Below are 27,762 nucleotides of genomic sequence, written 5' to 3'. Positions count from 1 at the left end.
TTGTAATAAAGAAAAAGTTTATTTTTAAAGATTTTTGGAAAATATGTAGTCAAGAATTTCAATCCCACACAGGAAACACAAGCCATGCCAAGAAGGCCCAAGTGCCATAACTATGTTTATTGATATCCTTTGTATTTATCCAATGTATATCCGCTCACTAAAATTTTTGTTTGAAATTTCTGGCATTAATTCCCTGAAAGGTCCAGACTCGCAAAACCATTGTTACATACACAGTTGAATTTTACATTACATACTTGATATTTATACATTTGATATTTCCTTTGCACATGTCTATGGCTTTACTACTTTCAAGACAAAAAGCACATACAGAAATACATACTCAAAACATAAAATTTGTCAACAGTTGTCTAGAATGTGGTTTACAATATAGAGGTTACAGGCCACACATAATCCATGTGTCAGGAAACAGAGTAGTAGTGCGTCATACTGGACTCGGTCAGGAAACAGAGAGTAGTAGTGCGTCATACTGGACTCGGTCAGGAAACAGAGAGTAGTAGTGCGTCATACTGGACTCTGGCGAGGGGCACTTCAGCCCAGGAAAACCCATCTACAATTCTTCTCGACGTGTATAAGATAAACACCAAACTATTTCACATATATTATATCTATATATACTTTTAACCAAATTCTGGTTTAAACATCACAAACTGACAACATGTAAATACAAACACAAATGTTAGGAAAGGTTTGACATATATAGGGAAAAACATGTCTTATGCATTATGAAGAGTTTTTATAGTCTAGCATAAAGGCAAATGTGGTTTAAAAAAAAATAAAATCCACATACAATTAAAAAACTTAGTCAAGCCACCTAGTGTAACAGACTTCACAAATATCATGTGTTTAACATTATGCTCCAAATGTCCACGTATTGCAGAGATTGCTACATATCAATTAGAATGATGTCAGCAAAGATGTGCACGCTATGAAGTGATCGCAAGTAAACATAAACCACGCGCTTCTGAGACAAGGATGCTTGACCTTCAGTTAAAAGCAGGGTAAAAACGACTATGAAGTAACTGTCTTTACAAAGGATTACATTTTCAAATCTAGGGCAACAGACATGTTTTCCCAGGTATGCATGCACACAGTATCCTGTGAAAAAAAATGATTCAGTTACTTAAAAAAGAAGAAAAGGTTAAAAAAGAAAGAAAGAAAGAAATTAAATAAACTACCAGAACTCGGTTCAGCTGGGGAAACCACAAAGACACTCAAGCTCAGCAACACCCAAGAGGCTGAGGGATAAAATTAGTCATAAACTCTGGATGACTGATCCAACATCAGCACTCTGAGTTCGAGTTTCTTGCTAACATTTTATACCATACTTTTCTTTTGGAACAAAAAGTAAGTTTGAAAAGAACCAATTGTAACTTGAAAACATTCTGCCATCTGACAGGATGGCCTTTTCTTCTAGACCCAGAACTAGGTAAAGACAGAAAGCACTCAACCCAAAGGGCCTGGAGAAGGTAGATTTCACAAGTCACTGGTGGTTACACCATTATTCTAATGCAATGGAGCTACTAAAATACATGTATTTGTTATTAAGAAAAATTAGAAAACTAACATGTCTTTTTCTCCAGAATTATAAAAGATAAAACCTATTAATCAGTATTCTAATGTGATTACAGAAAAATAGCCAACTGAAGTTTAAAAAGAAAAGCACAGGCTGTCTGTAACATTGTCCCCACTGTTATTTCCTGCAGTTTTAATACTTTGCACCTGTTTTGAGGACTGAGCACATCCACGCCTTAGACACCCATTAGCATATTCAAGGTTGGGTCACGAGTCATCCCTACCCTTAGGGTAAAAGTAATGTAGCTTAGTACACACAACACTTGTTTCATTCTTGAGTATTTTGTAAGGGACTACCCGACATTGGCTCTTCCAAAGATAAGAAAAAAGGTGTCAGGAAAATATTCCTTGGATTATTTTGCAATTCCACAGAGACATCTGGCAGTTTGATACTTTTAACCCTCCTTCCCCATCACAATTTCCCTCTTTTAAAATTACAATCAACAACTCACGTAAGATTTAATCACATTTATTTAAAATAAGGGAGAGCTTTTCAATAATGTTCCCCCCTCCAGAGAACTAAAAGGGTTAGCGGAGCTCAGTGCCAGTAATTAAGAGGCTGACACTGTAAAGTTCTAACTCAGACACAGGTATGTCACACTCAGGAAAGATGTTACACGCTTGCAGACTTGTGCTTTCTTTCACATTTTATAACAACACAGGTTAATTTCAATGTCACTGCTTCATGGGTAATGCAGACGTGTGTGTCTTGGGCGGGTCTCTGCGTGCAGGTGTCAAGAGTCTCACCAGAGCAAAGAGCAAACACCCTTCTCTCCAGGACAGTCTCTCCCTTTTGAGAAAACATTCTCCTATGCACTTTGTCAGATTATGTTTACTGAAATGATACCAATGAATGGAATTCTAGAGGAAAACCAAGAACAAACTGAACACAAAAAGGTGGAGAGGACCGCACTCTCCTTCCCCATAGCATGTGCCCGGGCAACCCCATGAGGGCGTGGGGCGCAGCCTTGGGCTCCGCCTCGGTTCAGCCCCCACAGACTTACTTCTCTCTGTAATAGAGCAGGTAGTATTTCAGGGGATCTGGCAGAGGGAGGCTCAGGACCTTCTCACGAAGGAAGTTCACTGGTCGGGCTGGCTTCGCGTCCGGCGGCGGGGCTCTGTCCTCCTCCCGCTGCTCCTCTTCCAAGTCCTCACAGCTGTTGTCGTCGGATGGGCTGGAGATCCGACTGGCAAATACCTCCTTGTCCAAAAAGACGATCGTTTCCATGCGACGGCGGCGCACTCTCCTTCGCTTGGCCCTGGGAGTGTTCTTCAGTCCATTTCCACCGCTGCTCACTGTTTCCTGACAGATGACCTTTTTAATGGTGCCCCGGATGGCGATCCGAGCCAGATCCTGGAGGCTCCGCACGGCCAGGGGCGCTGCGGAGCAAAGGAGATGCGTCAACCTCATCAGCAAGGGACCCAGACAGCACAGGGCCCTAACTCTAGAAACCCGTCCCCTCACGGTCATTCGCGAGCGTTATTTACAGCACAAGCACAGGGGAGCATTCCCAGCAAACGTCAATGACAGCTCTGACATGCATGTATGTGGTCCTTCTCAATGGTATTTTCAAACACACGAACCCGAACTCATATAAGGAAAGGAAGCAAGGTTGTTTGTCTCATCAGTCAGAAGCAGAAGAAAACCCTGGGTTCGTGACTCTGTTTACTGTATTCATTCCTGGGTTCTAGCTCATGCAGTGAATGTAATGCTCCAGAATTCTTTTATCTATCTTTACATTTTCACAGTACTTTACAAATTGAGTATTTGTTTCTTTTTTATTAGAGAAAAGCAAATCCAAAACATTTTTAGTGAGTACAAAAACTCCAAAGCATACCAAGGAAAAATAAAATCTGGGGATTCCAGTCCAGCTCAGTGTAAGGCAGGAGGTACACACGTGGCAACAGGAGAGTTCTTCTTAAAGGGGGAGGAATTAGGGGGGTTGTGTGTCTAAATACATTATACTGAAAACCACCATCACTTTTTTCCCTCCAGGACCTAACTTTTTTTTTTCCCTAAGATTTTATTTATTTGACAGAGAGAGCACAAGCAGGGGGAGCAGGAGAGGAAGATGTGGGGCTCCAGCACCTAACTTCTTCCAGAAGAGATGACAACCTACAATATAGGGAGGGTTCTTATGTTGTCTGTAACATTTACCACCCAAATCAAAGCGGCCTGCACAGAATCCCGTTCAATGCTCCCTGTTCCACGGGAGCCCGGGGAAGCCCGCCGGGCCCCAGGCTCTCGGCTTCTTCTCCCGTGTCCACACCAGGCCTCCTCTCCTGCTCAACTGTCTCCTCCCTGTTGTCCAGGACAAGCTCCAGCACATGCCCCACGTGTCTCACTACACAACACCGTAATCATGACTTCCTGCTCAATACACCCACCTTTCCTTGCCTTGCCCCTCAGTCTGCTGAACGGACTCCTTCTCCGGCTCTCCCTGAGGTCCCACTTGAAGGGAACCAACTTGGCCCAAGTCTCTGCTGCCAGTCCCTCCCCCACCGCGGCTAGTAGTGCTCCCTCGGGTGCTGATTTCTACCATCTCCCCCACTCCATGTCCCTATCAACCCTTGGTTTGACATCGAGTAACAAAGACCGGGCAGTGACTCGCAGGGCTCTGCTCCATTCCTGACTGGGGTCCTGAGCCTCCCCAGACCCACATCTACAACAGGTGCTGGACACCTCAGGGCACACATCCTTCCTCAGAAACACCCTATGTGCCTGCCCCCGAATCCCTTCAGCTGCAGAGGCCGTCTCCATGGACACAACTTTGCTAGTTTAGAAAACTCTGGCCCAGGAAGACAAAGTTACAAATAACTAACTGTTCACTTCTGGAACCCAAAACAACATCACATGTTGTTTATTATCCAGCATTGGCTCTGAAGCTCTGGCCTCAAAACTCGCATCTCAGGGTGCCCTCCATGCTGTCACAACTCTTACCCAGACCCAATCAGGCCCTCACACCAAGAGACTCGTCTCCAACCAAACCCCCATCGAAGCCTCATAGATGCACCGACCACGGCCTCACCTTCTGACACTCGGGCAGTGTTCTGGAAGGCCGCGCCCTGGCTGACTGCGAGCAATGCTAGCTTCTCCTGGGGAGATTTCCAGGGAGCATGCAGGTGACAAATTCACCCTCCACCTGGCCAGCAGGGTCGTCGAGAAGACAGAAGCACCACATCTTTTAGTTCACACATCTGGTGGCTCCCACAGCCTCCATGACAAGTCTGACCCACGTAGTGGACTAGTTTCTCCTATACACCCGCACTCGGACCACGCTGAGGAGCATGCATGTACAAAGTCCCCATCAGCCTCTGCTCATGCCTCTTCTCCCTTTCTTCTCTCTTCAAAGAATGTACTTTCACCCAAAACATCCCATCCTCTGTCAAACCCTCCCTGGCCCCTCTCAGCCCCTTTCTGTATTGTACTGTTGCTCTTACCACATTTCAAGGACCACATCTACCGCATGCGACCTCCACTTAGCAGAGACCAAGGCAGAGCATGACTATCTGATAAATGATTCCTCACAAATTAAAAAAAAAAAATTCTGGAAGGAATTTGCCAACATGTATTATCTTTGGGTGGTGAGATTATGGTTATTTTTTTCCCTTTTTTTTTTTTTTTGGTGCATTTTCCAAATTTTCTAAATGATCAGAATGCAGAATCCATGCTCTTATTGGTCTTATTTTAAATAAAATCATTTGCAATTCTCATTGCCATATAAATTTGTTTAAATTATACAACAGTATCTGGATGAATGCTGGCCCTGATGTCAGCTCTTTGTGGTCCTACAGGCCTAGCCAAGTAAGGCTGCACGGTAAGCCTCCCACCATACACCAGCAGACCGGCTGAAGCACGTGCCCACGAGGCGGCCCCAAGGAGGAAAGGGTCCCATGACTCTGCAAGAGCCCTCTGGCCCAGTGGTGCTGGCAACACAGTCTCTCTGTGAGACCTCTCCACCAAGCAGAATTAACTCCCTCTCATGGGAGTCTTCTGCTTTCAATGGCATGACCAGCAATAATTCCTGTAGATTTAAAAGAAGGCAAAAATAACCTAAAATAGGCTGAAAACAGATGATTTTTCAATTTCTAAAAATCATTTGTAACATTTTAAGGTTTCAATGGGTAGAACAATGCTCTTTAATATTAAAAGATTCCTTATAATTTGTCTTTCTCTTCAAATTCTACTGAGATTATTTAAAAGATCTAAAAGATAAATAAGGGTCTTTGTACTTACGTAACTGGACAAGTCTTGATTTTCCAGACTCTGAATGACAGGGCTGGATCAGAGGAGCAAAAGAAACTGCCAGAATCTTTTTGGTTTCCCAAGCAGAAGGACCAGTTCGTGTTATCTTAGTCAACTGCCCCAAAGAGAAAACAAGAATATTCACAAGATTTGGCTACTGTTAGTTGATATTTAATCACTCCTACATATAAACTAAAAAAACCACAGATATGCTAATAATGAAATAACCTGACAACAGAGGCCCCTAAAGTGATATGACATGAAGTACCCATAATGAATTATTATACTGCAAGGATATTTTGCCTGAATATATTCAAAGCCTCTAGACCTAATATGTATTTTTAGAGAAAAGAAGTCAAAGGATACCAAACCAAGAAGAGACAACCGGATGAGACAACTTCCTGGGGCTCTCCGCAAGAGTCAATGCTGAGGGCAACAGTGGGGTGAGGCGGGCGGGGGGGGGGGCGGGGGCCGGACGGACATTCTAAAGTCAAAGTCATTAAAGACATTCACGACCACCTGCAATGCTCCAGTCTAGACGGGATCCCAGGCTGTTTCTTCCGGAGGACAGAAACCATAAAAAGACCTTCTTGCAACAACATGACCACACAGCAAACAGCAGCTACCATTGCAGTTTCTCGGTCCCGTCACCTGTCAGGGCTTCTCCTCGCTACAGCACTGTTTCTGCGTGACATCACCGCCATGACACACAGACTTGCAGCGAAGGTCATGAGAACATTCCTTATGAATCACAAGTATTAGGGGCATCAGAAGAACCTAATTAGACAACATGGCCCTCCTGTGTGTTCTGTGATGGTGCCAGTTTCTGAAAGGCCCAAGCAGGTCATGGTGCTATTTTCTGCTCAGCTATGACATGCGAAGATTATATACTCTCTTGTCTAAAAATACGTAAGCCAGCAAATCCTCTAAAAACTAAGATTCTATATCACGAAGCTTAGAACTGAAAGCATTAAGTAGCCACGTACTAGGTAAACATCAACAAGTCATTCATACTCTTGTGTACCAGCAAAAACTTCTTTTTAAAAACATTTTTTTTAAGGAGAGGTTCTAGTTACAATGACCATCAAATATCTAAACACAATCGATAAATAACGGGTGAACTGTTCAAGAAAACTATAAATCCATATTCCATGTTCCAGACAAGGAGATGGATACTGAAAATATGTCTATGATCCTCAAATTAATATACACATAACACAATTCCAATAAAAGGTCTGACATATTTTTCTGATACAACAAAGATTTTTAAAATAATTTAAGTCAAGGGGTGCCTGGATGGCTCAGTTGGTTAAGCGGCCAACTCTTGATTTCAGATAGAGAGCCTTGATCAGGTGCATTCAGCAGCAAGTCTGCTCCAGGATTCTCCCTCTCCCTCTGCCCCTCCCCACCACCCCCCTCACCACCCCCCACCTGGCACAAGCCCTCTCTCTCTCTCTCAAATAAATCAATCTTTTAAAAAATAAAACAATTTGGGGCGCCTGGGTGGCTCAGTCGTTAAGCGTCTGCCTTCGGCTCAGGTCATGATCCCAGGGTCCCGGGATCGAGCCCCGCATCGGGCTCCCTGCTCAGCCAGGAGCCTGCTTCTCCCTCTCCCACTCCCCCTGCTTGTGTTCCCTCTCTAGCTGTGTCTCTCTGTCAAATAAATAAATACAATCTTTTTTAAAAAAATAACAATTTAAATAAAGATGTATTTAAAACAATAACCTGAGAAAGAAGAGCAAAAATGGGGACATGTAGCCCTGCTATCCACAGTGATGACAGCAATAAGCAGGTGGGACTGTCAGCAAGGGCATGGGTGGCTCCTCTCCCAAAAGGCAGTTGGCCAAAGTTAAAATACAGAGTCTCTGATCAAGCACTTCTGCTTTTGAGACTGCACCTGGAAGAGGTCTTGGGTGTAGACAAAGATTAAGAATATCCACAAACATGTCTATGCACACCCTCTTCACAGCAGTACTGCTTGTAAACAGCAGAAGGGTGGAAAGAACCCAAATGCCCATGAAACAACCACATTTTTATACACCAACAGAAAACGTTTTTAAGTAAAAAAAATTGGGACAGAAAAGAATTTCCACGTATACCAAATACCAAATACTTAAAATGAACAATAAGCAATGATAACACCTAAAACTATCAATTCCTATTTCATATGTCTGGATGAATACACGGAATGGAAAAAAATGTGCGTATCTTCACCGAAGTAAAGTTATGAAAAAAGTGTGTTTGCTTATGTATTTTTTGAGTAAACAGACAAACTAAAAACAAAGTGGTTACCTCCAGGTGAAGTGGAGGGGACATACATGGAAAAAAATTCTGTGAGTGTTTATTATTTAGACCTTGGAACCCTGTAAATATTTAACAAAGTTATAAAACCTAATATGGCAATTCCTAGAAACTGAAACAAAAGAGCTGTAAGTCAGCCTGGCAGAATAACCTCACAGGGAAGCATTATTTCCAGTGACTTTCAAACACATGAATGTGTACATCCCCAGGGGAATAAAAGGGCAATCTAAGGACAGTCAGGGAGCAGGCCTTCCGGCGCGGGACACAGGTAATGCTGATTTAAGACGGAAGAAGTCAGAAAAACCCTCTGGTCCTAACTTTGAGCCGGAAGTACCAATATAAACCCATGGAGTGTTTTATGTCCAAAAGCCAAACCAACAAAAACATAAGTATGTACGGGGGTGGCTTCCTAGCTCCAGAATTCCACTGTAAAAAACTAACCTGTATTAAAGGTTCCGACAAAGTCCCCACCTGTGTTCCCTAAACACCGATTCCCACTGAGCTTAAAATTAACAGAGATCCTCAGAAATGGTTAATTCCAACTTCGTGGTAAAAAATACACAAAATGAGTGTGGAACATCTTTTCTTACCAGAAAGTAATAAAACCATCAAAGACTACTGAGGGTATATCAGAGCCCAAGAGCCAAACTGAAGAGATGCCCGTTGGCCAAGATGGGGCATTTTAGGCTTCAATAAGAATCATACAATTATTAAAATTTTAAGTATGTCTATATCCATGAATTCACACCACCACTAGAAACCAAATAAAAACTTATTAGTCACCACCTTCAACAGATGCTAGAGAACCAGATCATTGAGGAAACTGATAAATAAAGCTTAGGAATCAGAATTTATCCAGCCTCTCCTTATAAAGTGTACTTAGGGTAACCAAATAACTGATGAGGGTGTTTCTCTTTATGTAAGTATTCCAGGTACTATAAAGTTGCAAGATACAAAATCAATGTGCAGAAATTCACTGCATTTCTATACACTAATAATGATGCAGCAGAAAGAGAAATTAAGAAAACAATCCCATTTACAACCGCTCCAAAAATAATGAAATATCTAGAAATAGACTTAAAAAGGAGGTGAAACACCTCTACTCTGAAATTTATAAAACACCGATGAAAGAAACTAAAGACGACACAAAGACATAAAATGGATTAAGGACCTAATGTGACACCTAAAGCCATAAAAATCCTACAAGAGAGCACGCACAGGCAGTAATGTCCCTGGCATCGGTTGTAGCAACATTATTCTGGATAGGTCCCCTGAGGCAAAGGAAACAAAAGCAAAAATAAACTGTTGGGACTACATCAAAATAGAAAGCTTCTGCACAGCAAAGTAAACAACCAACAAAACTAAAAGACAACCTACTGAATGGGAGAAGATATTTGCAAATGACATATCCAATAAAAGGTTAGTATCTAAATTACATAAAGAACTTATACAACTCAATGCCCAAAAACCAAATAGTCCAATCTAAAAATGGGCAGAAGACATGAACACATATTTCTCCAAAGAATCCAGATGGCAAACACACACATGAAAAGATGCTCAATATCACTCATCATCAGGGAAATGCAAATCAAAAGCACAAAAGCCTGGGCGGCTCAGTTGGTTGAGCATCCAACGCCTGGTTTCGGCTCAGGTCATGATCTCGAGCCCCGCATCAAGCTCCACATTCAGCACGGAGTCTGCATGAGATTCTCTCTTCCTCTCCTCTGCCCATCCTACTCATGCTCTCTCTCTCTCTCTCTAAAATAAATAAATAAATCTTAAAAAAAAAAAACCACAATGAGATACCATCTCACACCTGTCAGAATGGCTAAAATCAACAACACAGGAACAAGCGTTGGTGAGGACGTGAGAAAAAAGAACCCTCCTGCACCACTGGTGGGAATGCAAGCTGGTGCAGCCACTCTGGAAAACAGTATGGAGGGTCCTCAAGAAGTTACAAATAGAGCTATCCTACAATCCAGCATTGCACTACTAAGTATTTATCCAGAAAATATAAAAACATTAATTCAAAGGGATACATGCACCCTGATGTCTACTGCAGCATTATTTACAATAGCCAAGATATGGAAGCAATCCAGTGTCCATGGATAGATGAATGGATAAAGAAGATACAGCATATATATACACAATGGAATATTATTTGGCCATAAAGAAGAATGAAATCTGCCATTTGCAATGACATGGATGGAGCTAGAGAGTACTATGCTAAGCAAAATAAGCCAGTCAGAGAAAGACAAATACCGTATGATTTCACTCATATGTGGAATTTAAGAAACACAACAATTGAACAAACAAACAAAAAAAAAAGACAAACCAAAAAACAGACTCTTAAAGAACAAACTGAGGGTCACCAAAGAGGAAGTGGGTAGGGCGATGGGGGAAACAGGTGAAGGGGATTAAGAGTACACTTATGTTGATGAGCACTGGGTGATGTATGAAAGTGCTGAATCACTTCATCATACACCTGAAGCTAATATAACACTGTATGTTAACTATACCGGAATTAAAATTAAAAAGAAAAAAGTATTTGAGGTACTAAATGAAGAGAAATGATGGAATCAGAACGTATTGTTCTGCATCCCTTAATGAAATAACGGATCAGAACCACAATTGCACTGCTAGCATCGGACAAAGAGACCACAGGCATGATGTGCCTGTATATGAATGTACACTGTAACAGGTAAGTATTCTTGCACCCCTCCACCCCCAAATTAAGTCCAACTGGAAACTAAGCAAGTCTTTAGATCCAACTAACAATTTATGATGAAAACAGGGAGCAGAAAGAATATGTAAAACATCACCACAGGGATACGTAATCTCCAAATCCAGGCTACAGGAAACTCTGTAAGACAAATCACCTGATTTCTTCAACAAGTACATTACAAGGAAAAAGTAAAAAAAAAGAAAAAAAGAAGTTACAGATAAAAAAACATTTAAGAGATATATCAACCCTGGGTGCCAGCCTGTCTCAATCAGTGAGTGGAGCGTGCAACTCTTGCTCTTGGGGTCATGAGTTTAAGCCCCACGCTGGGTGCAGAGATTACTCAAAAATAAAATCTTTAAAAAAAAAAAAAAAGAGAGAGAGAGAGAAAGATCAACCAAATACAAGACATAAATCTTAAATGGAGATGCAAATAAACTATTCAAACAAATTCTGAGACAATCAGGAAAATTTGAACATTAGCGGCCAATTTGAAAATAACTAAGAAATTACTGGTAATTTTTTAGATTGATAATGGTTTTGTGGTATCTTAAAAAAACAGCCCTTATCTTTTATAGATACACTCTGAAATATTTATGGATAAAAATTTTGTTTTACTTAGCGATATTCACTACATTCTGTATATAATAGTAAGTAACAGAACGTTATACACACAGCCTCGTGTCCATTTCCAGGAGCCAGAGGATACACTATGGTCAACTATTCCACAGGTTACTATATAAGCACTCAATAGGATGATACGAAATGTTAAATGGCTTAAAATCATCTCATCAATTAAATAAAACCGTATGCACAATGACCTTCTTGGAAAAGGGTACAAACTACAAGAATCATACACTAACAGTGCTTAAAGTGAGGATTGTGAGCAATTTTTCTTAATTTTCACATGTTCTGGATTTTCAACAATGAATGATTCCTTTTTAAACAAAATAAACGCTAACATATTTAAATTGCAGAAAATCACACAAAAATGCACAATCTCCTAATTTTTATCATTTCCATTTTTCCTAGCTCTTTGTGACTGAGACTTTCTCCCTGATGACCAATTCAGGTTTGATTAATCTGCCTGTCTATTACAACTTGTTTTTCTCAATGAAGCACAACAGCTACAACGTACAGAAACACGCACAACCCAACAGCCGACTGAGACAAGATTCCTCCTAAGGAAGGGACTCCTGTGTAACGCTCACGGTCACAGAATTTAACAATTAAAATAGAACTACTCTAATGATTTTTACATATAATTCTAACAATAGAATAAGCATACTAGAATAGCTGTGGAGGAGGGGAGGGAGGTGGGAGAGAGGAGGAGACAGAACAGAGAGGAGGGCAAGGGCTTACAGTGCAGGCTCTAGGGTGCCTACCTGAGTCAGGCCCTGGCCCAAGCTAGGCTGTCTTTATGACCTGTCCCTGCCTGTGTCCTCATTTGTGAAACGGAAGGAGTTGTCATGAGGAATACAAGGAAAAATATACGGAAACTTCTTGGAACAGACCTTGGCCAATAGTTAAGCGTGTCAGTTAGGAGAGGGGTCTGACCTTCTCTTCCAGCGGCATGACAAGGATGCCCCCTACTTTGAGAAGACTCTTCATGTACTCTTCATGCTCTTTCTGCACACCAGCCCCACAGTACACACGGTCGTACTGAGAACAATCTGGAGAAATCTCCAGGCAATTGCCAGTAACAAAGGAAGGTTCACAGAAGTCAAATCTAAAAGCAAAAAATGTTTTCTGTAACTGAGTATATCACATTATAGCAAGTCTATCTATAGTAAGTCTATACTAACCACAGGTTATGTTTTCCTTGAACAACCCTATAATGACATAATACAACTGACAGAGCCAAAAGATGGAAGTCAGACCTCCAAAAAGAATTATATTATTAATAAACAGAACCCTAGAAATTCCAAACAAAATATTATGAAAGTGAATGTCATAAACATAATACAGACTTAAATCATCTAACCTCCAATCATCACTGTCTTTGCTCTGTTTTTATAAATCATTACCTTATTTAAGATCTACTAAAACCAAGTGCAATGAGGGGCGCCTGGGTGGTTCAGTCAGTTAAATGTCCGACTCTTGGTTTCAGCTCAGGTCATGGTCTCAGGGTCGTGAGACTGAGCCCAGTTCTCATCAGGCTCCACACTCAGCATGGAGTCCGCCTGAGACTCCCTCTCTCCCTCTCTCCCTCTCCCTCTGACCCTCTCCCTCTCTCCCTCTCTCCCTCTCCCTCTCTCCCTCTCTCCCTCTCCCTCTGACCCTCCCCCGCACTTGTGCGCATATGCACGCGCTCGCTCGCTCTCTCTCTCTCTCAAATAAATAAATCTTTAAAAAAATAAAATATAAAAACAAGTAAAATGAAAGAAAACTACATCTGGTGTTTCTAAAAATGCTAAACCCTAAAGTAAGAACTTTAATGCCTTATTTAAAAATGGAAAGAGAGGGGCGCCGGGGTGGCTCAGATGGTTAAGCATCTGCCTTCCGCTCAGGTCATGATCCCAGGGTCCTGGGATCGAGCCCCGCATCGGGCTCCCTGCTCAGCGGGAAGCCTGCTTCTCCCTCTCCCACTCCCCCTGCCTGTGTTCCTGCTCTCACTATCTCTCTGTCAAATAAATAAATAAAATCTTTTTTAAAGAAAATGGCAAGAGGTAGTTATATATACTATTTAAAGACAAATGCAACAATTCTGTCTTAGAAACCATTAGGTAATAAATTGTTGTCTGTGTTGGAAACATGAAAACTGGGCAAACATTCTACTTCCTTCTCTTATTATATTGGTGAAAAATTACCTTTCCCTGGTATCATAGTTAAAAAACCTAAAGCCCTCAAAAGCACAAAATATTTAAAAAATAATTAGAACAACTATGCACATACCCCTGATTCTCCTCCCAAAGTTGAATCCTGTTTGCTGGTGTATGAACACTAATAAACTTATGTCTCCCATCTAATCAAAAGTCTAAATTATAATCCACACAGCAACCCAAGGGCAGTATTTGATCTTACTTGTCAAAGCTGTCACTGGTTCTAATGAAGAAGTCCAGCTTCTGCTTTGCATATTCTATTACATCCGAATGGAGTTCAACCCCGTGGTTCACACCAAAAGGACCTAAAATGTTCCAGAATAAGAAAACTTTTAGAACTAGGGCAAGAACTCTTATTCTTTATTTCTGTTTTATCAACTACAATGCACCAGATTCAGCATGTATAATTACATGAAGAAATTCACAAGGTTTTGAGGTCTTATCACATTATTGGACCTAAATCACCCAAGCTAATCTTTAAATATGCAGGGTAGACTATGCTCACCACATTGTAAATACTTGTTTCTCTGACACTACCCATGTCACAGCTTTCTAAAGCCTGGGTCGCTCTGCTCTCAAAGATGTAAAAAAGGCCAAGATCTGCAACCAAGAATTCGAGATCTCACTAACGAATTAAAAAAGAAAAATGTTATTTCCAAATGAAACTGGACTCAGGACTGTGTTCCAAAAGGTCGCCCAGACACTCAGACATGGACACAAATAGCTTTCGATCATCATTAAAATAAAATTGTAACAGGGGTGCCTGAGTGGCTCAGTCGGTTGAATGTCCGTCCGACTCTTAATTTCAGCTCAGGTCGTAATCTCAGGGTCGTGGGATCGAGCCCCAAGTCGGGCTCTGTGCTCAGCATGGAGTCTGCTGCAGATTCTCTCTCTCCATCTACCCCTGCCCCTTCCCCCACTCACGCACGTGCTCTCTCTCTCAAACAAAATAAACAAATAAAACTATAACCAAGTCACAATGAAACATTTTTTATATCGAAGGAAATTTATCAATAATTGGAAATAAAGCTGTGAGAAAAGTTACAAGCCCACTTAACAATAAAGGTGTTCCCTCTGTATAAAACTGCCTTTAGGTGAGACCTATTGACACAGACAGCTTAGGTGAGTCTCTTTGTTGTGGGAATTCATTTCTGTGAAGGTCAGAAACAGGCAACACTTATTTGTGATGATGGACAACAAAAGGGTGCTCTCCTTTCTGGAGGGGGAGGGGCAGCACGAGAGCTCCTGGGGTGCTGGTTCTACGCCGTGCCTGCATGAAGGTGAATACTTACATGAAAAGTCACTAAGCGACACACCTCACACTTGTTCATTTACTACAGGTTAACTTACACAGCCATTTTTTTAAATATCTCCATGTGAAAATCAACAGGGCACGTAAAACTTTATTTCCTAGACAGACATACTGAAGTCACAGCGCAGCACTTAACGCTATGGCCCAACAGAAATACTGGAAAATAAGCAACCATCTGTGCACCCATATCTTGATATTTTGCACTTGGGCTTACCTGGTCCCCCGACAGCACAACACCCACCCCAGGCCAAGGCTTCCCTCTCCTCGACCTGGACAGCTCACCTGGGGCTCTCTTCTCTCAACATCTGCTGCTGCTAAAACATTCTCATTAAAACACACCCTACCTGAGAAGTCACATTTTCACTATTTACAACATCAAATCCAAATTATCCAATTTCAAGACCCTCTGCCAAGTCACTGACTTCCATCCCACTGCCCTCTGGCTAGCAGCACGTGCCAGAAACCAAGAAAACCTTTACTTCCCCACTCATCATAGTTTCATTAGCCCCTCACCCTTTATCAAAACCTATTAAGCAGTTAATTCTCATAACAGATCCAGGACATAGTTCCTATCCCCAAGAAGCTTAACACCAAATACAGTAATAACACATAGCCCCTGACTCACCCCAATAAAAAGATGACTAAGAGGGGAGGGAGGGCACGGGAGGAGTCAGGACTGAGACATCAGGGGCATGGCACTGAAGCCAGACTGCAAGCCCCACCCCCCACCCCCACCCCGCAGGAGGGCACTCCACTCCCTAATCACACAGCACTTCAGGTTAGCTGCACAGGAGTACAGCAGAAAAGGGATAAACTTCAGGGCCAGGCAGAAAGGCAGTTGGGTTTAAAAAAGAGTCAGATGAAAGACTCCAGACCTCACATCTGCAGGCAATGGGAAGCCAAAATGGCCTTCAGTTCCGGAGTGATGTGCATGCAACAACATTAAAGGCTGAGTAAACTGGAGAGGGAGGCCCAGAACACGTGGTATCCGGACAGAGATATCAGCCAGTGCGTGCAGCCTCCTCCCTGCAAACGCAAGATGTCTATCCATGAAAGGAAACTCTCCATTCACCTCCTTCAAATACATCACAGCAGTACAGAGTATCCACTGCAACCCCCAAAAAAGCTTCCCTTCCTTTAGATCTCTCCCCACCCCACCATCTAATTACATTACCAGCAAACGGGACTAAGAGAAGCTGTTTATAATTTGTAGCGAATGTCAAGTGCAACAGGTCACCTCAGACTTACTGTAAGAACCGAGCATCTCAATTCTTTTCAACAGCATTTCTAACCTAGTCAATTTGACACCCTATCCCCCTCTCTGCCAAAGAGCATCTCATCCTTAGCTCCCCCAATTTCTCTGCTCCACTGAATTACCTTTCACTAATTCCAGAATGATACATCACCTGGGCTCTTCACAAAGCAGTCTTAATCCAAAACAAATTAAGTTCAAGAAGCATTTAGCTTTAAAAAACAAACCTAAAAATCTGAGGATAGCAATCTATAACCTAAGTCAAATGATCAGTCTCAAAACTTCACCAAATTCCGAAGTCTATGAACTTATAAAGAACCAAAAATTTCATTCCATACCCACAAAAATCAACTGTCACTGCTAAGATTTTCTGTAACAACCGCAAAGAAACAACGTTGTGGTGCACATGTGGTCCGGATGCTGCCCCCCCCACAGATGCTACAGCAGCCCCCGCCCTACTTCCTCTTCAGAGAAATCCTCTAAAGGACAGGTCAGCCCCTGTTACTCCTCTGGCAAACCGTTCTATCTCAGAGTAAAAACAGACACCTAAACCCTCAATTATCTGATACTGTTGTTTCAATAACAAAAATGCCAATCCCCATGTGTAGTCTCACAACTTATTTGGAAAAAGAGACAAAACCTGTGAAATCCTTCCCATCCCTGGAATTTATTTACAAAGAACAACTTACAGGCATTAACTCTTTGAGCATTAAAACAAAACAAAACAAAACTGCTTGGAAGAACTTTAACTTCCAGGGAACTGTAAACTTAGTCTCAGTTTACAGACAGAGTGACAAAGCAGGCCGGGTGATTGTATTAAACAAGAAATCACTGTAAGTCCCGATTTACACAATTCTCTCGGTCCTCTGTTGTCCAGAAGGAGGGTGTGCTGAACAGACAGTGGAGGTACAGGTGGGCGGGGGGCAGGGAACAGGAGGGGTTCCTCCAGAAAACTCGGAGCCCTCCCTTCCCCAGCCCACCCAATGACTACGCATAAACCACAGCAGACGATGCTCAGGAGGCGATCAGACAACACCGCCAGCGGACTCTCTCCTCCCGCACCACGACACACACGGTGCTCTGCCCCACTCTGTCCAGACTTACCGAGAATGAGCCCCACCACGACACAGACGGTGCTCTGCCCCACTCTGTCCAGACTTACCGAGAATGAGCCCCACCACGACACAGACGGTGCTCTGCCCCACTCTGTCCAGACTTACCGAGAATGAGCCCCACCACGACACAGACGGTGCTCTGCCCCACTCTGTCCAGACTTACCGAGAATGAGCCCCACCACGACACAGACGGTGCTCTGCCCCACTCTGTCCAGACTTACCGAGAATGAGCCCCACCATGGAGCTGAGGTAGCCAGTGCCGCTGCCCAGGTTCAAGAAGGAGAGCCCCGGCTGCAGGTCCAGGGCCTCCATCACTTCCGAGTAGATGCACGGAGCCGAGAGGTGGATGTTGCCATGCTTCCACGCCAGGTCTTTATAGGCATTTTCTTTAAATTCTTCAAGATAATAATCTGCACGATCAATAGCTCGGAAAGCCTGCTCGACCAGCTCAGTCCGGATGTACTGTGCTTCTTTCAAATTGTCTATTAGCTCATCATTGTCTTCACCAGCACTCACAGCACCTCCCATCTTCAAGATCACACTTAGGCAACACTGCAATTAAAAATGTTTTTAAAGAGCTATTTACATTAAAGGTAAGAGCACGAGAGTTAAAGTTCTAATAACATGCCAATTTCAAATTCTGAATTCTGAAAATACCACAGATGGAATATACTTGGTCAGCACCCACCTACCCCACCCCAACCCCGCTAAATTCAGAAGGAAAAAAAAAACAGTTAAATATGAAATTCCATTATATCCATCACGAAGTTTGTAATTTACAATATCAAATGAATTCAAATGAACTTGAGGTACCTAATGCGTATTTGACAACTGAAAACATCCTTAAAGTAGGAACTCAGTATTTTACTTTAAGTCGTCAATCTACAAAATCGGATATTTAGGATTAAAATTATCTTGAATATAGATCTGCCTTACCAGGGATATATTCACATATGGCAAAGTCAATGGATATAAACATAAAAAGAATACAGATATGTCTAGAAAACCACATTAATATCAACTTCTCTTTGAATATTTCAAGTGCTACAGATCACTTTTGATAAATAAATCTTTAAAAGCAAAAAAATCAAATAAAGATAAACAACAAATACTATAAAGTTATTGTTTATTTGAAATTCAAAATTAACTGGTGTCCTAAATTTTACCCAACAACTCTACACCCCCACGTACACATCGGGTCAAGGAATCCATTCAATCTGTTCATTTGGATATTCGGATGTACAAATTTCAGGCAAAAATACCACTAACAAAACTCTTACCCAATAGGACATTTTATTGTAACAAATACAAAATCTGTTTCCAGGCTACAGCTGCTCCAAGAGCTCCTACACCCCCTTTGGAAGTGTATGTTATGCAACCTTTCTACCTCTTTAACAATAAAAGGTACATTGCTTACCTTCTTCCCAACTGCCTTCAAGAAGAAAAAACAACAGTGTGAACCCTTCTGAGCTACCTGCTAACATACAATGTGCCTCCATCTAATTCACATGGACCTCATCTTCATGAACCATAAAAATATCTTCTCCAATTTTATACGTACCCCATGTAACTCTTTCCAAAAGAATGATTTTACTTCACGTTTTACAAAACATCTGATGTAAATTGTTGGGAAAAAACAGAAAACACCAGACTTCACAAAGACTGATACATTTTCTGATTCAGGACAACTTCCATAATAACATACTATCATTTATTATTACAAGGTTTATCCTTGCTTTCCCCCTCACAATCCTCTGGATTTCTAACAGCAGAACGAGAAGCATAAATACTGAGGGAAGAGATTCCATACACATATCCCGTGCACACTACTGGCAATTGTGGTGGGAGAGGTTTTCCCAGGAATAAAAATACATGAACACATGATAAATCTTCAGCTTCTCACAACAAATACACAAAATATGTAAAACGTAGGGCTTAGTATAAATGCTCTAACATTTCACGACTGGAACAGTTCATCTTCATCATCAAGATTTTAGAGCTGAATATTATACTTTCCAAATCACCAGGATGGTCCAATTACTAGCTTTTCACGCCATTTCAAGATGTTTTGGAGCCCTTGTAAGGTTATGGTCCACAGTCAGTGAACTTAGCCGACTGGATAAAGTGCTAATGAGGTCAAGTTTAATCTTCGATAAGCCACTTAGTTCTGAGGCTACAGTCTACATCCCAAGTCTAGGACAGTCATCTTAAAATTTAGGTCACTGCTTAAAAGTGGAGTTGTGTTTGCTGCCTAAAGGTCTATTTAGGAAAAGGCCTGGAAAGCACGCATCTTTCATGGTGGATCTAATTCTGTTCCTAATGTTCTACCATTCTAGCTCAATACCATCATTCTATCTTCAGAAAGCAAACACTAACTAGATATTGGACACATTTTATTTTCTACTATGTAATCTATCACTTATTTTCAACTTCACCTCACTCTGAAAGTTTATTCAAATACAACAGCTAGCGTTTTAGTAAAAAGAGCTACAATCTTTACAGGCGCCACCCGCCAGTCACAGGAGTTCACGTTAGCTTCACAACATACTGAGGCAAATTGGGACCCAGCAGCTATTTTGCTCATGATCACACACCAGTGCATGAAGAGGCGTCTAGAATTCAAACCCAGGACTGTCTGGCCAAAGGCCTCCGTTCTCAAATTCTCAAAGGGAAAACATTCTTTAACACAACATGTTGGTAATCTTTGCCCCAAATGACAGGCTACATAACTATGCGGTAACCCCCCCTGTTGCCGCTGGTAGGATGCATGTGACCATCTACAGGGTCTGAGAATATTAACTTTGCCTGGTCATCTACCACTCCCTCACAGTGGATACAATCACTGCTTATTCCTGACCACCCCTGTGACTGCTCGTAAGACCACCCAAAAACACCAACAACAGATGCAAAGATATCCTTGCCAAACCAAATATGGATCTATAATCTAGTCAAATCCAATTGTTCAAAGTAATGAGAAATAATTTCTGGATGCTGTACTTGATTATACTTTGCAATCCCCAATATAAGTCACTACTCTGGGGTAACTGGCCAACAGGACCTCCTTAGTCTCATACTGCTCCAAAACCAACTGCCAGAGCACACTGAGGAAGACAGCTAAGCAGCAACAGGCATAGGAGCGTCTCACGACGGGCAGCCAAGGAGGCTATAGCTGGGTCAACACAGCCTGAAGCCACGATAATGGGGGTGTGCAGTTCCGATCTACACTGGGTTTGTCAGGCTACACATGGAGGGCCGTGTTCCAACCTGAATATCACTTCTTAATGGAAATATGGACAAGGTAATTTTATGTGGAGAACGAGCTGGGGGAAAGGACCCTGTGCTGTAAGCCCTGAAAGGTTTGTCTTTTTTGTAATGCAAGGGCCTGACTTAAGTTTTGATTGGTGAGGAATATACACTTTGCCTCCTGCCACTCAACTCCATGAAGAACCAGGCCTTTGAGATCAGATCTTAGTTGATTTCCATAACAGACCTTTAGGGCCACTTGTCTTTTGTCTTCCCATGCTCTACATTCCCTCTTTTGTTTTATATTCCCCAATAAAGAGCAAGCCTGAGAGGCCCCAGGCTCCCCACACTCAACCCCAATACAAGCAGAAACCCAGGCCTGTGCTCACTAGAGCTCTCTCTCTCTTCCCCGTTTCACTGTGTGGCCCCAGGTATGCTATAAAATTTCCAGGTTCTGTAAGTAATAAACCTTTATTTTTTTCAGTTTCCTGATGGTTGTTGCTGAAAGGTGTCTTGCAATCATAATAACCGCAGGGGCCGGTCCAACCACATTGGTTAGAAGAAAACAGAACCAAAACCACACCTCCTGCTGGCAGAATAATGAAAGAAACACTTATCTTAAAAACTAGAACACTTGCTAGGAATACATACAGAGGGATTTTTTTTCAAATACTTGAAAGGCTGCCATGTATATACTATTCCTGGAACTGATAAAAACTGGATCCATGGAACACATTAGATGAAAATAATTTCTACTAAACACAGAAAAGCTTTCTAACAACTAGAATTCCAAATACTGAACTGTTCTTAGAACCTCGAAAGCCTGTCACCCCCAGGGATGTCCCAGGTTAGGTACAAGCTGAGGTGGGGCCAGGAGGCCTAGGCACTGACCCCAACAACCTCAGAGGTCCCCTCTCATTCCACCTCTAAAGCTCTATTTCACCCAAGCACAGCCACAAGTTCTGAGTTGTTTGCAGGAATCTGCCTTCACTAATTCTTGATTGACAGTCTACTCAACACCCAAAACGGAGTTGTTTACTTCAGCCACTCCTCTGCCAAAAAGAAAGAAGAAAACTATTACAGGCTTGTGATGAACAAAGGGGATAGGCAAAGATTTAGGTAACTTTTTTGAGGGGAAACGCTGGAGCACACATCAACTTGGGAGGCACATCCCATGGGAAAAAACGGAACACAGGCACCAAGCCCAGCCAAGTTCTCCTTCCCCAACTATAGACCTTTTTCAGACACCTGAAGTTAAGTCCCAGGGTTCTGTGCCAATTCTTAGTATCCCCAAGGCTTGGAAGGGCAACTATCTTTATGGTTCTGTTTTTTTGTTTTTGTTTTTTTAGAGATTTAATTTTAAGTAATCTCTACATTCAACATGGGGCTTGAACTCACAACCCCAAGATCAAGAGTCGCAGTTTCTACGGACTGAGTCAGCCGGGTGCCCCTAGACTGTCAACTTCTGAAAAGGTCCAAGGTAGAATTTGTTTTAAAAACGTTGATAAGCCTTGACTTGCCTCAGAACTAACTGCAAACGTTTCCTACTTAGTAAGCTAGGGACAAACTGCATGTCTGTAGAGTCAAGTACATCCAAGGGTGCAAGCAACGGGCACTAGGAGAGAGACCTCCAGGAGGCTCTGGAACGCTGGAGGGCAAACCACAGGGCGCACCCGGGACAACCCCCCAGCGGAGCGCAGCAGGTGAAAGGGGACACGTTCTTGGAGGAGAGGCGCCCGGGGTGGGTTGGGGGATTGGGGGGAGAGACGCAGGAGGGGGAACCCCGGGGACAGGAGGGGGAGATGCGGGGGGAGGGCTGAGGAACGCTGGTGGGACGAAGGGAGGAAGGGGAGACGCCAGGCGGGGCGGGGGGGGAGGGGAGTCGCCGGTGGGGGGAAACGAGGGGGGTTAGGCGGGGGGAGGACAGGAGGACGCCGGAACGGAGGGGGACGCCCCCCGGAGGAGGGGTCCAGGCGCTCGGGACCGGGGGAGGGGAGGGTAGACAGGAGGGAGGGGTCCGTGGGGAGACGACGCCGCCGCCCGCCACAGGCCGGGCCGAGGGCGGCGGCGGTGGCGGCTCTACCTCCGGGCTCGGCCGGCCCGCGAGATCGGGCTGCCTAAGCCGCGACCTGGAGCTCCTCGGGCACCCCTCGCCCGTCCGCGGCCCGGCTGCGCCTCCCCGACCTCTGCCGCCGTAAACATCCGCCGCCCCACCGCGCCTGTGCGCGCAACGGCCCGACTGCGCGTGCGCCCGGACCTGGCGCTTAAAGGGGCAACGGCGCTGCTGGTGGGCCCCGGTGGGGTCCCTGCCCGCGACTTCCCCACCGCGGACTGACCGCGAGGCGCGTGAGAGGAAGGACAGAGACGCAGGGCCGGCCCTGCACTCTTCGGGGGTATTGGAGGGGCAGCGGTCAAATAACAGCTGCAGGTGAGGATTATGACTTCCGCGCACCACCCAGAGCCAGGACCCAGCGAGGAAGGCTTATGAAAACCCTGTGTGATGGACAGTAACTCACGGCAGTGGCTACTCTGGCTTGGGTGACACAGAAGGGACATTCGAGCTAAGGTGCGTAGGACAAGAAGGATCCAGCCGTGCCGAGAGAGGGTCCAATGGCTGCAGACCAGGGAGAGCGGAAGTGGGCAGGACCCACCCGCCCTGTACACATCTGAAAGGAAGCCGTAGCAAGCGGCGCCCCGCACCCCTGCTCGGCTTCAGTAGGCTGCCACCTCCTACCCCTGCGTCTGGGCAGACCCTTCACCTCTCTTCTGGGCCTCAGCAGAGAAACACGGAGTTGGAGTCCCATCTAAGCTCTGTCCCACAAAGTGAACCGTGAACCCATACATGCCCATATTGTGGAGCTGGTTTGCGTAGTAGTCTCCGTAACAGACAACTGGAGACATCTCAGATGACACAAAGACCCAGCATCGTGGATTCTCAAGGTTTTCGTTCCTAGAGGATGATGGAGTTTGGGCAAGGGGGCAGGCTGGTACAATTTCTTTGGGTCCTACAAGGCGAAGAGAACTGTTTTTGCATAATATGAATAGGAATAATATAAAAAGGAACGTTATGCAGACATGAACTTCCTAACTCCACGGAGGAAGGAGGAGAACCCTGCCTCTAGGAGGAGAACACTGCTGGGTGGGTGATGTGCTGGGTGGCAAGAGGACGCGGTTGCAGATCCTACAGACCTGGAGGAGCCAAGGTGTGTGTGCACCCGCATGTGTGTCCCACACAGAGAGTGCAGAGTAAGGGTGTGTCTGCTCTGTCTCAAGGTGAGGGTTGTCCTAGTGAAGCAGACCAACCTAAGCCTCGGTGCCTTGTGGGACACCACATAGGAGGCCGAGCCCCTGCGGGTTGAAGTTGGACCCGATCTCAAAACAGGGACGTTGTGCTCGACAGCATCATGCTTTAGACATTGACCTGGCACGTGGCCCCTGCTCAGGCTGCCCTCCATGTGAGAACAGTCTGAGATACCTTTGCTGGACATCAGTCAAGATCATTCTGCATCTCAAAAGTGACCTTGTGGTTCTGTGTCCAGGTCCTCGATGCTGCCTCCCCTCACCAACCCCAGTCACCCTGGGACCTGTCCTTTTCTGCCGCCTGCATGCCACATATCCCTTTGTGAACTGCCTGCACGGCCTACCCGGTAAACTTTGTGAAATTCTACCCCACTCTTCCTTTCCCAACCTCACCTGTGGTTTTCCAAATGAGCTTTTAGCAGCAGAACCCTTTCTTTGAACACAGTCTTAGAAGCCACCCCATCTACAAACAGCCACAAGCACTGCTGCTGTGGAGGAAAGGGCTTACCACCAATCTCCTGACCTTGACACGGACTCTCAGAGGTCTTCCTACCTGCGCTCCTTTGCTTATCTGTGACAGTTTCAAATTACAGAGGTCCTAGAGCCGTCCTTGGCCCTCTCCCCACTGTCTACACCCTCCATATACTCCACCCTGTCTTATCCCTGTATCCCTCACCTCTTACCAGGATAATGTCTTCACTGACCTAAATGCCCTCTCACCACCCATCCCTCCCTGGGCTCTGCCAAGTGGTCTTCCTAGAGCACGGTCTGATCACATCAGGCCTCTAGGCCTTCCCTTAAGACCCATCTGCTTGCCTCTCCAAGGTGATTTCCCCCACCCCCATGTCAGCTCCACCATCCATATAGCATCAGTATTAATCTTTGTAGAATGTCACAGTAAGCACTTTACAGGGGTTATTTCCGTGACGTAGATACTAATACGATCTTTGAGAATGAGAAGAGCAGTCTCTGACATTGGGAGCTGGCCTGGCACTCACAGCAAGGCCATGGATTCTCCTGTTGGACATGGACCGTCTTGCAGAGGCACTCCATTGTGACAGAGTGAGACAAAACATCATAACCGTGCCCAAGCAAGCTCCCTGAGTCACCCACAGAAACTCAGACAAGCTCTCTCCCAGCCAATAGCAGCGACCCCTGCTCTTTCATCGGTTACAGATGAGCCTTCCTCTGCCCCGCCCTTCTAACAGATAATCACTTATTGAGATGTCCCTGCTTCCTGACAGCATCCAATGCACTCAGAGTTTCCCTGTCTGTCAAATACAGGTGTCAGTGCCCTGCCAAAGGCCACCAGACACACCCAGAGTTGGATGAGCTTGTATGCCTTGTTCCGTGAGTGGGATGCACACCATGGGGGGCTGGGGGGTGTCTCTAACAGGTGTTGGGAAGAATAACTGAGGGGTATGGGCTTTGGTTGGGGGATGTATGGGCCGCTCGTGGTCGGCATATCTGGAGGAGGAGTCCCCAGGCAAAGGGAAGGTCATGTAGAGGCCTGAGGTCAGGGTGGACCTGGGTACTCGTGGCTGGAGCTGCATGCAGTGGGTTGTGTTGTTATCTTCAAAGTGCAGTATGAAGACTTCCTTTAGTTAAGGTAGCCCTTTAAAAAAATGTTTTTTTATTGTGGTAATATATAGATAACATAAAATTTACCATTTTAACCATTTTTAAGACATAAAATTTACCATTTTAGCCATTTTTAAGGATGGAGTTCAATGGCATTAAGTACATTTCTTCTTGTTGTGCAACCATCACCACTATTCATCTCCAGAATTTTTTTCATCATTTCTAACTGAAATGTGCCAAGAAACTCTGAAACTCTGACCAAGATGGACTGAACTTGCTCTCATGCCTGAGACAACCAAGAAATGGACTAATATGTGAAGCAACAGTTCTCAGAACCTGGACATTGTGCAACAAAGCTCAGTGACTCCTGAGAGACGAGAAACCAATGGGCTGAGCCCTTACAGTTGCCTCATCTCACCAGTGCGAGTATCTTCAGGCTGCAGGGCAGGGAGGGGGATCCCACGCAGAGCAAGGTGGCTGGAAGTCCCAGGGCAGAGTACAGGTGGGGAGAAATTTACAGAGAGGACTTGGGAACCTGCAGCCGCTCCCCCTCAAGTGTTCAGTAGAGAACTAATCAGCACATGTGTGTGTGCAGAAACAACCCAAAGCCAGGGAAAGAACTGTCCAAAAGGGTCACACTGCCATGGTTGCACAAGGCAGAGAGTGGTGTCGGTTACCAGCAGCCACACTGGAAAAACTCTTGGTTCATGGAACAGTGGGAAGAGTACGCAGGAGGGTCTTGCCTCGGGAGTGAGTTATAGCTCACCCCGGACTGATGACTGCTCAAACCCCACCTAACGTATCAGAGAAAGATCTGAAAGGATCAAAATGTTTCCTGGCCACTGTGTCCCAGAGCAAAGCTCAAGAATATTTACAAGAATACAAAATACCCAACACTCAACAAGGTAAAATTTACAATGTCTGGCATCCAATCTAAAATTGTCAGGAATATAAAGAAGGACGTAAAACAAGGAGTTAAGTGCAGACACAGAGGTTACATAAAGAGACCCAAATATAACTTCCAGAAGTAAAAATTACAATGTCTGAGTTGAAAAATACAGTAAGTGGTATTAGCAGCAGATTGGATGTTGCTGAAGAAAGGGTTGAAGACGCAGCAGTAGGAACTATGCCAAAGAAGATGTGAAGAGAAAAGAGAATAAATTGACAGCATCAGTGGCACCTGTGGGGCAGCCTCGCGTGGCCTGACACACATGTAATGACTGTCCCAGAAAGAAGGAACACAAGCTGGGATGAAAAGAAATAGTGGAGAAAATGCCAGATCTTTCCCAATTTGATGAAAACCCTAACCCTCAATGAACCCCAAGCACGGGAACATGAAGAAAAGTACCAAGGCACAATATAATCAAATTGCTCAAAACCAATGATAAAGAGGAAAAATTTAAAACACCCAGAGAACAAAGATACTTTACAAACAAAGGAATCAAGAGGAGGATGGCAGATTACAAGAGGCCACAGTGACCACCAGGCGTCGCCCCAGGCCGCTGTTGCACCGAGACGCTCCAAACCATCCTCCAAAAAGGGAAGAAATCATTCTTCCTCCTCATAAGCCATTTGTAGGCAGCAAGTGGAATTAGCCAGTTCTCAGATATGCCTCATACTTCTCTGCTATTCCTACTCTGCAGGTGAGTGCAGTTTGATGTTATCTGAAAGTATTGGTGAACTCCAGTGTATTTGTATCATAAAATGATTAAGAAGGGAGTCTAAAAAATAATTTCTTGTCTTGAAACAAACCACTTTAATAAAAAAGTAATGCGTGGGAAGAGGTCTGTGATGGTTAATTGTATGTGTCCACTTGGCTAGGCTATGGTGCCCAGATGTTTGGTCAAACACCAGTCTAGATGTTCCTCAGAGGGTATTTTTTGGATGTGATTAACATTTAAATTGGCAAACATGGAGTAAAGCAAATTACCCTCCATAATGTGGATGGGTCTTATCCAAGCACTTGAGGCCCTAAGAGCATAGCCTAACATTCCCCAGGGAATGAGGAATTCTGCCTCCAGACGGCCTTTGGACACCAGACTGCAGCATCATCTCTTCCCAGGTCTCCAGCCTGCCCCATGCTCTGCAGATATCAGATTTAGCCACCACGACTGAGTGAGCCAATCCCACAAAATAAATCCCCTCCCCACCCCACTTCCTGTGTGTGTGTGTGTGTGTATTTTATATATATAGGACACAAAGAAGTAGTGTCAGACCAGGGCCAGAGGCCTGCCCACAGGGTACCTGGGATGGAAGCACCCTGAGGAGCTGACAC

At 44.2% G+C, this 27,762-nt stretch overlaps 1 protein-coding gene and 1 long non-coding RNA gene across 4 annotated transcripts; one reads left to right on the top strand and one right to left on the bottom strand.

The window, feature by feature from the left end:
* PCMTD2 (protein-L-isoaspartate (D-aspartate) O-methyltransferase domain containing 2) lies at positions 1-23,258 on the bottom strand. 3 transcript variants are annotated; one of them, XM_036085838.2, is made up of 6 exons: positions 23,123-23,258; positions 17,585-17,915; positions 13,887-13,989; positions 12,420-12,591; positions 5,831-5,954; positions 1-2,973 (listed from the first exon to the last, which is right to left on the bottom strand). In XM_036085838.2, the coding sequence occupies exons 2-6, from the start codon at positions 17,889-17,891 to the stop codon at positions 2,594-2,596; spliced, it is 1,086 nt and encodes a 361-aa protein (XP_035941731.1). In that variant the 5' UTR covers positions 17,892-17,915; positions 23,123-23,258; the 3' UTR covers positions 1-2,593. The 3 variants fall into 3 exon arrangements, with proteins under 3 accessions (XP_035941731.1, XP_035941719.1, XP_035941741.1); XM_036085826.2 differs by lacking the exon at positions 23,123-23,258 and adding an exon at positions 22,690-22,829; XM_036085848.2 differs by lacking the exon at positions 23,123-23,258 and adding an exon at positions 22,127-22,274.
* On the top strand, positions 23,239-27,268 carry LOC144379308 (uncharacterized). Its single transcript, XR_013442134.1, has 2 exons — positions 23,239-23,879; positions 25,615-27,268. It is a non-coding gene; the product is annotated as an uncharacterized LOC144379308 (long non-coding RNA).
* Positions 27,269-27,762: the final 494 nt, after the last annotated feature.

The sequence above is a fragment of the Halichoerus grypus genome, chromosome 10 (assembly GCF_964656455.1).
Source record: "Halichoerus grypus chromosome 10, mHalGry1.hap1.1, whole genome shotgun sequence".
Taxonomy (NCBI): Eukaryota; Metazoa; Chordata; class Mammalia; order Carnivora; family Phocidae; genus Halichoerus; species Halichoerus grypus.
The sequence above is the reverse complement of the archived record's forward strand: the minus strand, read 5'-3'. Positions and strand labels throughout refer to the sequence as shown.